The 14876-nt window shown below is 39.9% G+C and overlaps 2 protein-coding genes across 2 annotated transcripts in view; both read right to left on the bottom strand.

Moving 5' to 3' along the window:
• The window catches only part of prrc1 (proline-rich coiled-coil 1), a 12190-nt gene extending 6011 nt beyond the window's left edge, over positions 1–6179 (bottom strand). The window contains exons 1-6 of the mRNA XM_023397901.2: positions 6096–6179; positions 4757–4892; positions 3237–3644; positions 1622–1767; positions 363–465; positions 106–269 (exon numbers count right to left, since the gene is read on the bottom strand). Of these exons, the coding sequence (XP_023253669.1) occupies positions 106–269; positions 363–465; positions 1622–1767; positions 3237–3644; positions 4757–4853 (918 nt within the window). The 5' untranslated portion in view covers positions 4854–4892; positions 6096–6179. The remainder of the gene's footprint in view (positions 1–105; positions 270–362; positions 466–1621; positions 1768–3236; positions 3645–4756; positions 4893–6095) is intronic.
• Positions 6180–6371: 192 nt separating this feature from the next.
• Positions 6372–14876, bottom strand: part of LOC111648141 (long-chain fatty acid transport protein 2) — a 14165-nt gene continuing 5660 nt past the window's right edge. Inside the window, exons 5-10 of the mRNA XM_023397917.2 lie at positions 14010–14204; positions 12845–12935; positions 12551–12749; positions 10035–10132; positions 8045–8175; positions 6372–7958 (exon numbers count right to left, since the gene is read on the bottom strand). Coding sequence (XP_023253685.1) covers positions 7782–7958; positions 8045–8175; positions 10035–10132; positions 12551–12749; positions 12845–12935; positions 14010–14204 — 891 coding nt within the window. The 3' untranslated portion in view covers positions 6372–7781. The remainder of the gene's footprint in view (positions 7959–8044; positions 8176–10034; positions 10133–12550; positions 12750–12844; positions 12936–14009; positions 14205–14876) is intronic.

Here is a 14876-nt window from a genome sequence, read left to right as displayed (position 1 = left end):
ACACACACACACACACACACACACACACACACACACACACAGCATCTTCCTGTCATCTGAATGTCAGCTGAGACTGCAGCCAAAAACCAACAGCAGTGAACTGACCTTGACGCCGGCTGCGTAGCCCACAGGCTGTGGGGCAATGTTGGACTGACCAGGCTCTCCAGTGACCATGGCCATCCCAAAAACCTCTTGGAAGGCGTCTCTGACTGCATCCACATTCATCTCCTTATCTGAAGTCACCACAATGTCAATGTCCCCACCAGACTCTGGAGAGCAACAACACACACACATTTATTTTCTTTATATTTGAACATTCAGTTAAGATTTCTTCATCATGGAGGAATGTAGTGAACACTCACTGATGTATGGAGCCATGCCGGGATCCAGAGTGGTGATCATGGACTCTACAGAGTGTTTGGTTTTGTCCAGGACTGTCTTCACTACAGCGTTACCTGCTACTCCCTGAGGACACACACAGACACACACAGAGTTAACTCAGACAGGATCAAACTATGGTGAAAAATACCACAGGAGGAGGGAAGATTGCATATTACATCTTTAGGTCTTGTGTTATCAGAGACCTATATTTTAGCTGCTACCTGGCTGCTCACTGCAACTTTGATTGTTTAGACGTGTCCTCAGAATAATGATATCCGGTCCTTACTAATGCTTTGTATCATGATGCGTTTATTTTCTTGTGTCTGCAATCTGCGATGTCCATTGTATACAGAGTTAAATATAAAAAAAAGAAGTTGTCAGAGCACTGTCAAAAACTGCTTGCTTCTTTACAATGAGCAACACCTGAGATTACTGCCTTGGGGCTTAAATTATCTGTGGACAGCTTTGGTCTTCCATCACCCCTCGTGCTCAGAGGAATATCACACAAATCAAATACATGGCTCCTAAGCGGCCAATAAATTAACAACAAACATTAGTTTACTTCAGTATTGGTGGAAGAAGCAGGAAATGAGTAAGTAAAAGTTAAGTAAAAGATAAGAGAGATTAAATATGACAGAGTTTGTCCGACTCTCTGTGTCTGGGTTGCAATTAAAAACATTTACAACATCAGGATTATAGGAGTTTTTCTTTTTGTATTTATTCTATTGTCAAAAAAGCCCACAATAAGAGCACTGGCTCCCTATAAAATCCAGAATACAATTTAAAATCCTCCTCCTCCATCATACCTTAAAGAGCTCATAGTTCCCTATTATCCAGAACAATCCGTAACAGAACACTCCGCTCTCTAAATACAGGTCTACTTGTGGTTTCTAGAGTTTCTAATACTAGAATGGGAGGCAGAGCCTTCAGCTATGAGGCTCCTCTCCTGTGGAACCAGCTCCTAGTCTAGGTTCAGGAGGCAAACTCCCTCTCTACATTTAAGATCTGGATCAAACTGTCCTCTGAGACAAAGCTTATAGTTAGAGCAGACTCAGGAGAGCCCTGAACCATCCCTTAGTTATGCTGCTTTAGGCCTCGGCTGCAAGACAGGACGGGACGTGCCAGGACTAGCTGGTTAGAGTTATCATTGGTGTTTGTTTGGTGAGTGAAGGAATGAAGTAGAAGTAGACTGGTAAGTAAACAGCTGCCAGTGCTAACATTATGCTTAGAGTGGTGTTACCTTGAAGAAGCCCCAGAGGCCTCCACCAGTGTTGATGTCTCCAGACACTCTGGGATCTTCCTGCTCCTCTGGGAATGTGATGGGAGATCCAGTATCCGGCCCTCCTGTCATGGCTGGCTGTTGGACCATGGCGCTGGACACCACACCTGCAAGATGGTTAGATTATTGTGATACAGTGTTCAGAGTTTAGGGATCAAAAGTCTGGAGATCTCAGCCTCTTGCCTGAGCCTCATGACTTTATGGAAATCTATTACTTTTCTAAAACCTAAAATGAACATGAAAATCCAATGAACACCACCAAGATAGATATACATGTATATATTCATTACATATTTACAGTACATTATTTGCATGGTTGTATGGGACAGTAACTTCTGCCCTGTCTCCTTCTCCTAGGATCATTTTTTATTGTGTCATTTAGCTGATACTTACAGAATTGAAAAGAATAAAGTAAATGTTCCTTGTTTAATTTTTCATTTCACTTTTCATAATAATAATAATAATAATAATAATAATAATGAAAGTTCATAATCACTGGAGTGCTGTTCAAAGTCACTGGTTAGTGTTTTACATTAAATCAAAACTATTTGTATATTCAGTATTTTCAGGATTCAAGATGACAAACTGAGCTCTGAGAAGATTCTGATATCTGACAAAATACTGATAAGAAGAGTCTAAGTATATGTGACACAACACATGATTTCAATGCCATTTTGTCTGTGCAGCATGTACAACATCCCTACTCTGTCCACTAGAAGCCTACAGTTCTGACTGTGACCAGATTCAGAGTGAGTTAACAGGTTCCACAAGTTCCTGTTGTTCATTTCCTGCTACTGATTCAGGAAAAATCTAACTGATTTCAACCTGGTGTATTTCGCATAAATGTAGATATTGTGACTCTATGGGTCGCACCAACTTTGCACCCATCAACTCCATCAAAGAAATTGATCTGCACTAAACTATACTACCGTCATCCCTCTATTTTTATTTCTTATTTCTTGTGACTTTTCTGATCTGAAACAGGGACTCGTATGTGTATCAGGGTGAGTTGCATCAACCTCCTAAAGGCTTTTCATACAAACATGATTCTTACATGAATCTGAGTCTTACCAAAATTGAACACACACAGTAACATATGATCGTCAACCATTAGGCGTGAGCCAGTATTAGCAATGTGTTCCTGATGAAGTGCTTGAAGTAACTTGTTTTAGTATGTTTTGGATGAAATATGTTCCAAAACATATCTTACTGTGGAGAGGTGCTGTCAAATGCTCCTATGACCCAGAGTTATTGAACAGCCTGGCCATGGTGCAAGCTGCAAGCTGTTTGACCGAGCCTCGCCCTTCTAACCAACCAGAAAAGGCCATGGTCAGGCTGCCAATCAATACATGAACTACCCCTCTTGCTCCAAGGCATCATGCTGGTATGAGCTGCTGGAAGATCACTCTGGCTGACTCACAGACACTTCCTGCCTCAGCTGAGACAGCCAACACAGCCCCACAGTGTAATCATTCTGAAACTGTGATACAAACGTCCACGATCTTGTGTCACAATGCCAGAGGACAGAATAGGCTGTTGAAGAAGAGTAGTCACAGAGCAGACGAGTGCCTCTTACCTGGCATGGTGGCAGCACTGGAGAACGTTGGCATCAATGGCGTCTGTGGTGTTCGACCAGCGTGACCCCGTGTGATGTCATACCCTGCACTCATGGAGAAGCTGGACATGGGCGGCCCTGTGGGAGGGGCCGACATGCCGGGAGCCGAGGTCTGAGGTGGTCTGATGGGGGAGGCCAGAGGAGGCAAAGAGGGGGAGGAAGAAGGAGGGAAGGGAGAGCTGCCGGTGAAGGGGGAGGCGAGTGTGGAGGGAGGAGGGAACTGGGAGGAGAGGGAGGAGAGGGAGGGGGGCGCGGCCAGAGGGCTGCTGAAGGCAGGGAGGGAGGGGACAGAGGGGAGAGCGGTGGAGACTGAAGGGGAACCGATGGAGAGGGAGCTGGTGTCTGGGAGCGACAGAGGACTGGACAGACCTGAAACCAAACAGCTACAGTCACACCTCAGAGATACTGTGTCTTCTGTCAGCAGATCAGAGATTCAGTCAGATACCAAATGTCATTATATGACTGTTCAATAATCAATCATTTTCAATCCACTAAGATACACTGGCCTTCATTTATTCTACATAAACAAACATTTTGATAAGAGTCCTTTAAATTTCTTTTTTAAATAGTTGTGTCCAAGATATTATGTACTGAGCCGCAAGGTTGTTACTAGACTGTAACTAGACGTGAAAAAACATTTTCATCAACTGAAATAAAAAAAGACATAAAATACAAAAAAAAAAAAAAAATTTAACTAAATCTGTATTGTGTGTTTGCAAAACTAAACTCAACTAAAATAACAGAAAACATTTCTTTAGTTTTGGTCTCTGTCAGTTTATTTCATACATCAGTCTGTAGTATTAATGAACTTCAGTGATGAGCCACAGAGCTGCAGCTGGACAGTCCAGTTCACTGATGAGTTCATGTTCAGTTGGTTTAAATGAAACACAACCACACACATGTACACTTCAGGCTGCATCTGGTCTACACTGTTTACATGTCTGTGCCCAGGCCTACACTTTATGTTCTGTTGTTGTTGTGTCCAGTTGAATGTTTCTGGTTAATGACACAAGCACACACACCAACACGCGTCAGTGAATACATTCAATTGTTTGACTTTTTCTGACCTTTTTGAATCTCGCCCCTTATCAAAAAATAAAAAACTAAACAAGCCAACCTTCTTGAAAACTAATTCAAACTAAACTGAGATTGAAAAAAAAAAGTCAAAACAAATTTAAAAAAAACTAATAAAAAATATTATGAGCTTGCTGAGCAGGACTATGTGATAAGATCATTTGTAGTCAGTAATGGAAGATTTTCTGCTTCTCCATAAAGTCATCATTCCAGGTGATGCTTTATTCACACTATCCTTTTCACAACAGCCATATTTCCATACTGCTTTACTTTTCCAACAACACAGCTCATCAACGTTGAACTTTCTGGCAGCATATTTCAGAATGTCTACTAATGGGTGATAATGGAATAATGGATTACCAATCTGAAGTTTGTCTGTACAATTTGACCTTCACAGCACGTCTTACCTATGGTCATTGGTGGAGCGCTGACTGTGGCAGCTACAGTCAGAGGAGGAGTAGGAGTGGTGGGGGGTGTAGTCTCAATTCCACTCTCTTCCATCATCTTCTCGGCCTGATACCTGAACTTCAACCCAGAGTATAGCTGCAATAAGATGTGAGGAATTAGGTTGGCCTCAACTTGTTGTTTAGTATTCTTTTCTTTATTTATAACTGTATATAAAAAAGTCGAGTTGGTAAAGTGAGCCTGTTCCAGAACAGGCACGCAGCAGGTTGTCATACATACCCCGAATGACAGGCACACAGAGAGGGCCGGTACAGACACTATCTAGGCCAGACTTCCATCAGAGTGAATATCAATAGGCCAAAAAATCTATTTCAATTAATCTTTGCTTGTTACATTTACATTTACATCTACCTCTCTCTCTCGACTCAGTAAGATGATCTGACAGTGCTTACACTTCCTGGGTGCAAAACACAACTATGTAAGATATGCAAGGTGGAATTACTGACTGGACAAAACTGATGACTGTCCATGTCCAGTTTGTTGTGATTTCATTAATTCCAACTCAATTAACTTTATCCATCCATGGCAGAACAGTTAAAGGTGTAGGTTTACTTTGGAATATGGACCACTGCCACACAATATAAAATACATTGCAATTATAATTTTACTTGTCTCAAATCTAGTTTTACAATCTTTTATTATTTCACTTCAGTTAGCACTGTCCTTACATTGTGCATAGTGGTGAATAAAATTATGTTAATAATCAAATTATCACATACTAACACAGCAGTTGGGGGGGGGGGGGGGGGGGGGGGTGTCAGTGGAGCCCCGAGCCCCCTAGAAGATAGAGCCACCCTTGCGGATGTGCACCGGCACTCCAGCTTGTATACTTTAACATTGCAAGGAGGAACTGTTATGCCTCTATCTGACCACGACTGTCTGCCATGTTTCTGCTCTCTGGTTAAAATGAACTAACTTTTTGAACGTTGTGAACAGTTTAGCTCAGTCTCGTTCAGAACGACACATCACTGCTCTGTCTCAAGTTGTATCCGGTTATTTAAACACAGTTGAAATTCAATAAAACATATTAAATCAACGCTTCACTCTGTATGTATCTTTGTTTATAAGCGACACAACATCGAACCGTTGGTGTTTGAACTGACTTCAGTGTTAGCTTCCTTCGTGCTGCACTTACAGCTCAGCTCCACGTTTAAACCACACTCCGCTCAAAGGAAACATTCAAATATGGAGAAAGTCATATTTACATTTTGTATCTAATTCTGTAGGAAATAAGCGTCAGTGAATCATTTATATTCCTCTGCCAGTGGCTCGACTACTCACCTGCTAGCTGGACTAACGTAACTCTGCACCCCCATGAATAACCCACCGACCCACTGTGATGACGTCATGTGTTGCCACGTCTGCTCGACCGCGACTCCTCCCATTACCGGGAGAGCCCGGACCAGACAAACTTCGTGTAACATGTGACCGCCGCTCCTCCCAAAACATAATTATAAAAAGGCAATAACTATAAAACTATACCAGTGTCAACAATGAGGGGAACAATGAAATATTTTGTTCCTTTGTTCCTTCAGACCAATGATAACAGGATTAATATTTGACATTAATTAAAAGTTTATTTTTTACATTAGTTACAATTCATTTAACATATGTACATTAATGTAGAAATAAGAAAATATGGTCTTTTTTATGTTTACAGTGGTGTATGAAATTACAATGAACAATAAATTACATGTCCAGGTTAAAAGATTTTGTGATTAAAAATTTTTCATTAAACATTACTTACAAACATTACAAAGTTGGAGCAGAAAAAAATGCAACGGTTGCTAATTTATTTCAAAAACTAAACTACAGTAAAAAATAAGAATTGAAAAAGATTTCAAATTTTGTAGTGTTAAAATATTTCTATCCAGTTGTTTAAATAATAATATTATTCCCTAAGTTGTTAAGTAAATATCTAAAAATGGTTAAAGTTTTAATTTAAGATAAATTAATAATATTTATCTTCTTTATATCCATTGCTTCCATTAAATCTTACCATACTTCTATTTGTAGTTGTTTGGAGTATAGTCAAACAGTTTTGTTCTGGGCAACAACTTCTATAAATGTAGGTACAGTGAACTTTATATTAATTTTTAAGTTTAAACAGTTACATTTTAGTACTGTTACCTCTCTATGCTAAGCTATAATTTCTACTAATACTACTTTACACTTAAGTATAAATGTATTTATGCCTTTCTTCCCCAGGCATGAAAAAGGAAATAACATAAATTCTTCAGTAAAAGTCTGCACACAAAATGAAAGTCATTCAAATAAAGGCCATGGTCAGTATGAATTATTATTGGAATGGCCGGTCACTAATAAACAAATTATTTGTAGTCTAATAGCTCATGTAATAAATTCAATATAATATCCATTTCCACACTAATGCCATCAGTACAACAACAGAGTCACGTCATACTCCCCACTCCGCTGCTCATTTTCCTCTAAATACTATTTTCACTCACCAATCACTTTGATTTGCAGTTTTCTTTTCTTTAGCACTGTAAACCTAACATCATTGTAACTGAACCAGTAAAGGGAGGAGTCATGGACTCTTGAGTGCAACAGGAGGGAGAGCTGCTTGTTTCTAATAAAGGCCTTCTCTTTGTAAAGGTAAAAAAATAAATTAAAGTTAGGAACTTACTGAAAACAATTCTTTTCTTTTCTTTTTAAATTCTGGATGGTTTTACTTCTTCAGGCTGATTTAAATTATTCAAAAGAGAAAGAAGATTTACTTGTTGGTAGAATTGCTCATAACTTATTGACATACGCAGACTATGAGACAGAGTCCCTAGAAAATACAGCTCTGTTTTGTTTTTAAATGCTGGGAACCAGCTACTGTGCCACTGATCACAAATCAGGGTTTTAAGCCCAGACAAATGGAAATGCAGCCATGACACGGATCATCTTAATCTTATCATTAAATGCCTGTCAGTACTCTTGAATTAAAATGTCTTAAAACATTTATAAACTGATCTCTCCCGACACGATGTCTTCATATATACTTCCAGTCAGGAGAATAAACTCCTTCTGAGAGACATTTAAGAAATACAGAGGGTCCCTGGTTACATCTGGATTAAAACCCTCCTGGACCAGTTTCACCTTCTGCTGCTTGAAGGTTTCAGTCACATCCAGAGAGGTCTGAAATCACACATATAGACATTGATGAAAATTATGATTTTACACTAAAACTAAACACTGAAGGTGTGAGTAGATGCATGACTTACCTGTATTCTGAGAAAGCGCGGCCAGGCGTACGCAGGAAGTGTTTGTACTAAGTGGTTGTAGAGTTTTGTTCCATTTAACTTGTGGTCATGTTTTAAGACAACAGCAGCCATACCTGCTCGACCTTCATATCCTGCACACACAGATTGGAACAAGTCACCAATTTGTGCTGAATGAACAAAAGCAAACTGTCTACAGTTCCTTCATTACCTTGTTGTAATGTTTCATTTCTATGATACATGACTGTGGAGTGGAAGGAGCTACTGGTTCTGGAGGTATTTTCCCCACTGTAAACTCCCATTTCAACATTTGACCCTACTACAGGCTTGTGTTAATGTCATCAGTTTGGATTATTTCAACTTTGGTTCTGTGAAACCAGGTCTTTAATTTCCAGGTCTGGGTCTCTATACGAGCGTCAGCTGGGATTGCTCTGGAGCAGAGGCCAGAGGCCTTACTAACATCATCAATATCTGTATTATCATTTTCTTATCATATTCCATACACGTTGCAACATGCTGTAACAATACAACAATTTGAGATCAAAATGACCTACATTAGACATACTCACACAACCGCATACACTAACACTCAACTTGCACTAATATCAGAAAGAATACAAATAAAACTTTAATGATATTTATGTATGGTTTCCAGAATTGAAGAAAGCCTTTCCGCTTGCCCTCACTTAGTCTTTCCAGACCGACACAGTACGAAAGCTCCTTTATCAACACATTGGAGCATCTGTACTCTTCCAACAAAGAGCAGTCGCTCTCCTGGCTTGAAGAAGTCCAAAGTCTACAAGTTGAATCTGTTTTGATGTTTGACATTTAAAGGCAGTACAATATTCCAATCGGCCTCATCAATGTTTTCTAGTACATCCATTTTCCAAGCATTTCATTGATCTAGTGTTGATTCAGTACTATATGCTACCACTATGTTCTAACATTTAGATCTTTTTGGTGTTATTCCTCAACTTTTGATAAAGGTGGTATAGACCGAAGGCTTTGTTGTCGTTTGTATAACACGTCACCACAGTTGTTCAAACTGAGCCAGAGTGTGATTTAAACTGCTGAATGTTGGATTTCTAGCCTTGAACTCTGCTTCACCTTCTGATAAAATAATTATAGCTGAACCTAAACTAAAGGCCACAGATGGCCAGTCCAAAAACATCAAATGGTTTGTATTGCACCGTGCAAACCAAGTAATCCCGGCCTTAAAAATTTGATACTGGGACCTTTGAGGAAGAAACCTGGCTAAATTTCACTGCTACGTTCCAATTGGTTGTGCTGTTCAGCCTGGTTAAATCCTGTGCACATGAAGCCACAGGCATGGCACTGAATCTCTATCAGCTGATGATCAAACAGCAGCAACTGGTGGCGATGCTGTAATTACACTTATAATAACAAGTGTTGGCAACGACACAACAGAACGTTTACATTCAGCACCCATACACCATGTAGTGTGTATTACCTACAGTGGTGCTGGTGCACTTGGTGTTTTTGTAGCTGTCGATTCATGTCGACATGAGGTAGCATGTATCATTTTTGTGCGCCAAATTCAAATGGCATAGGACCCACAACCAACCAGCACTGTGCTGGGTTTTGAAGTGCACCCATTGGTTAATTCAGGGCTGCTTTTGTGCTCAAGGCCCATCTATAGGGATTCTGTTCAGCTGAAGCTAATATGAGGTGATATCTTCCAAAAGTAGAGTATTTAATCATTACCTGTTTGTGCAGCAAAGAAGCACATCCTGGTGTTCACATAGAGGTTTGTTGACAGCAATAAACCTACACGAGTCTACCAGGATGAAGACACTCACCTGTTCTGTCTAATTCAACACTGACTATCAGCTTAAGCTGAATTAAAATTTAGTTTTTGCATTTACCCCCAGAACACCCGAAACACCTCAAAAACACATTTGAAAAATGACTGTTTTAAAGCACAAAGCAACTGTAGCTGAAGCAGCATTATAAATCACAGTGTAACACAGACCTGGGACGGTGACTCCATAGACGTTGGCTTCCCTAATAAAATCAAGAAGACCTAAAACCTCTGACACCTCTGTGGTGGACACGTTCTCTCCCTTCCACCTGTGTGACACAAAGTTAAATGTAGTTAATCTTACAGTAACTGCAGGAAAAAGCTGAGAAGAAACTGACATGATCATCTTTTAAGTTACGTTATCATTTACTTTGAGTGGTCTTTGTTTCCACAAGTCCAAAATTCACTCTCTGTTAGCTCTGTTTTTGGTTTCTAATTTATCAGCTCCAAAGATTTCTGTGTCTTTGGCTGAAAACGGTTGCAACGAAGCAAGAGCACTGAGAGTGACTCAAAACAGTAAAGTTGTATGAGCCGCACAGCTGAATCACTATGAAGCACTGTAAAGTTCAGGGAAGCTGCAGAATCTGATGATCATTCTGTGCAGATTCACCACTTTCACATTGTCACATTGGTCTTATAGAAATATTAATTATAGCCAAGAACATAAAATACTGTATGAATAATAGTATAGAGAAATATACACCCATCAGCCACTTTATTAGGTACACTTTGCTAGTACCAGGTTGGACCCCTTTTGCCTTCAGAACTGCCTTAATTCTTTGTGGGAAAGATTCAACAAGGTGCTGGAAACATTCCTCAGAGGTTTTGGTCCATATTGACATGATAGCATTGCGCAGCTGCTGCAGATTTGTCGGCTGCAACATCCATGATGCTAATCTCCCATTCCACCACATCCCAAAGGTGCTCTGTTGGATTGAGATCTGGTGACTGTGGAGGCCATTTGAGTTCAGTGAACTCATTGTCATGTTCAAGGAACCAGTTTGAGATGATTTGAGCTTTGTGACATGGCACGTTATCCTGCTGGAAGTAGCCATCAGAAGACGGGTGCACTGTGGCCCTAAAGGGATGGACCAGCCACAATACTCAGGCAGGCTGTGGCGTTTCAATGATGCTCAATTGGTTCTCAGGGGCCCAAAGGAAGCCAAGAAAATATCCCCCAGCTTTTGAGAAATGTGCATCTGAAAATAAAGTGCTTCATTTTAGAAAAAAATGAAACAAAAAATGTAGCTTCTTTTTTTTTGTCAACTCCATTTCACATCTTAACAGTGTCAACCATTTTTATAATAAACAATCTCAACACATCTTTACAACTAAACAGCTTTAACACACGCTGTCCTCTTTTTCTTTCCTTCTCATCACCCACTGCCCCACTTTCCACGCTCGTTTCTTCGACTCTCTCGTCTCGTCTCTCACCTGTGTGTGTTTCTCACTCTTGGAGGCTGAACATTGGCAAACATGGAAATTTTTATCATTTTACATTTAAATCTACAACACAATTAAGTGCGTAAAGTGAAGGGGTCTCAACACTTTCTGAAACCACTGTATATGTGACAGGAGATATCTTTGTCAAGGAACCACCACAGTAAAATAACCACAATGTTTATTTCCTAGGAAACTCGGTTATTTATAGTTCTCTTCACTCCTCACTTGACCTTAAAATCATGAAGGACATCTCAGTTTCCACAGACACGGAAAGGCTTCCGAGTCAGGATACGTGAAACCATCCTTTACATAAGTTTTATAATGGACTGACAGCCAAATCACCACAGCTTGATACGTATGTGGATGTCAAATAACAAAACCTTAACTTAGGTGCAATATTATCACTGTTTAGATCTCATTTGCACCATCTAACAGTTTAAACTATTAGATACTGTATATATTAGCTATAGGCCTGATTAACAAAGGAATCAAAAAACAACTTATGCTCCTGTAGCAACGGAAACAACTCAGAGTCGCTGAGAGGTTGAGGTCGGGCCTGGTTCTACTAATTCAAAATATGTGAAAGAAAAAACGTAAAAAGAACAACTTATTATAACGTGCACAAAATTATGATCAGAATCGAAAAAGAGCGATCAAAAAGAAAGAGGCGGTCAACAGAAAATACAGCGACGCACTCACCCCGTCTCCACCTCCCACACACAGGTGAACAAGAGCTTAAATCAACTACTAATATCCATGGCACCATCCATATCCTTGTGACTCAACTCTATTAATTACATTAATAAATGATATCACAAACACTAATGAATAACAATATATAAACCACAACCACCCAAAACATAAACCACAAAATCCATTCCTCTCTGAAAATAAGTCATGGCTCCTACAGCTCTTCTGCGTCTTATCCATTGAGGATTTTTATTTCTATGATTTCTTGAAATCATGATGTGGATTATATCAGGGAGAGTAGAGATTCTTTACGCCGTCACTGTTGTCTGTTGTCTTTCAGCTATGAAGACGCTTTAATTTCCTCTCAGTTTCCATTCAATCACATGAGATGCTGTAAATCAATCACCATGTCCCTGAGCAGAACCTACTGACAGAAACAATCAAGCTGCTCAATATTCTAACCATAACCTGGATCATCTGATGGTAACAATGAAATATCAATCCATGGAGAATCAGGAATGACATGCTTTGAAATGCTTTGCTGATAATGGTACCTGAAGGTGTCTCCAATGCGGTCATGGAAGTAAAGAAAGTCCCTGTGATCGTGCAGCAGTAGGTCTCCAGTGTTGAAATAGATGTCCCCATCTTTAAACACATCCCTGACCAGCTTCTTCTCAGACTGGACCTTGTTACCAGCGTAGCCCAGGAACTGGTTCATAGTGGTCAGGGGAGCCACCAGGATCCCTGCCTCTCCTGTGCACAGACATAGGATGTACATGTCGAAGTCTTCCTACGTACTACAGACTGAATGACTCATTTAAAAAGTCCTCGGGATGTGATTACATTACCTATTTGTGCTCGTTTGCATCTTCCAGAGGCTGTTCTTACCGGCTCGTATGTGTGTGGATCATATCTGAGGAGCTCGAACGGCATAAAAAGCTGAAAAAAGGAAAACAGACAATTCTTAAGGACTGTGAGTTGTTACCCAAAAACGCTATGTAAACATAAATGGCTAATAGAATACCTTGGTTAGCATTTCACACATGTAACACATGCAATATAACGTGGCTAGTTGGCTAGCATTAGCTCAACATACCAGCTCAGAAAACACACACAAGTCAAGGCCGCTTAACAGAACCCGATGTGGACCTCGTACAACGGTTATCACACATAAACACCTGCTTCTGTAGGCTGTTAATAACTTACACTCCTGACCAACACATCCAAGCAGCCACGTTGGAGTTGGTTACCATGGTAACATCAGTATGATGAACAACTGCTTGAGCAATACATTGTATATCAAAAATTTTGATTTGAAATTTGATTTTTCTAATTTTTTTGTTTCTCCTTTTCTTGTTTTATTTAATAATTTCTTATACATTTACTGTCTTTAACTTCTTAATTTTGCATCTACTTGGTAACATAGTATATGACAAATAACATTAGAATTTGATTTTAATCTTTGTTAAGCCCACAGTGAATTAATACCAACTTTACAGCTTTATGGGGCTTTTTTTAGCATATTTCAGCAAATAGTTTTGGTTTTTCTGCCAACAATTTTTCTGCTTTGGTTCAGTGTCTCTTCAACCAGCTGCGCCATGCTGATGTTTTCATTAATAAACCCACCACCTGCTCACCAGCAAACAGCAGACAGACTAGGTGATAAGCTGGTGAACATGGTGGAGCATTTAACAATTAATGAGCCAGGTATTTTTCTCAGGAATCTGTGGAGATCAAACCAGAGCTAAAAGAAGAGTGAACACTGAACTTATATTCATCAGATTTTAGTTCCAGCGGTAGGTGAAGCTCCACAAACACCATAAATGCCATAATGCCACACCATGCAAACAACAGCATCTTTTCATTAGACCCAGCTCAGTAGAGTTGGGGTCAGGGCTAACCTAACCCTTCTGACCAACATGTTTCCAATATGACAAAGCTGTCATCTAAATGAACAAATTGTATTTGCAAAAGCACATGAAAAAGCCCAACTGCAGAGTATGGCGAGGTGACCTTGTTGAAATAGCTTGCCCTCCCAATCGGCCCAACTTCATCGGTGTAGTTGAGGAAGCCGATGCTGGCCTCAGTCAGGCCATAACCCTCTCTGATCTTGATCCTACCAAAGCGTCTTGCAAACTCCTTCCAAACATCTGACCTGAGACCACTTCCTGCCGCTAGCCGAACTCTGTGAATTCTCTCCTCTGGAACCTGGAGGCAGAAAAGGGTTTGGGTAAAAAAGCACCATTTCTTTCAAAAGGTACAGCCCTACATTTTGGGAAAGCTTATGCCAAAAAAAATGCTCAAAAATGAAGTTTGGGGCTCTGAACATTTGTTTTGGCCGGATTAGAAAGAAACTCCCAAAGCTTCATGAGACTACATTCAATATTCATGGTTCTCTGAGGATGAATCTTTCTGACCTCACCTCTAGTCGTCACCATCAGGACAGAATTTATAGTTCTACATAACATCTGATTAAATCTGGTTTGGAGATGTGCACTAATGGTTGTTGTCACAACCTATTTATTCAAGTTAGCTTGATGCCTAACCAAGAGCTAATTTGTTTTTTTTTTATGTCATAAAGAAAAACATATTTAATAAGGGTCATTCTACGGTGTGGTACGTACTTGTGAAACAGTTATACACAAAAAACACCAAAATCTTAAAAGTAAATTCCATGATATTTACAGAGCATCCATTTATATACATTATAAAGGCTGCAATGAACACTGTACTGTGTCTTTAAACTTCTAGTCAAATGACTGTCAGTCTTACCACAGGATGGTTGACCAGGTATCGACAGAGTTCTCCTATGTACTGCACCACTGTCACCTTGTGCTGCACACATTCCTTCCAGAACTGACTGGCAGAAAACTTCTTTTT

This window comes from Seriola lalandi, unplaced genomic scaffold (assembly GCF_002814215.2).
Source record: "Seriola lalandi dorsalis isolate HSWRI2012SDOR001 ecotype SW California unplaced genomic scaffold, Sedor1 jcf7180002054939, whole genome shotgun sequence".
Classification (NCBI taxonomy): Eukaryota; Metazoa; Chordata; class Actinopteri; order Carangiformes; family Carangidae; genus Seriola; species Seriola lalandi.
The sequence above is the reverse complement of the archived record's forward strand: the minus strand, read 5'-3'. Positions and strand labels throughout refer to the sequence as shown.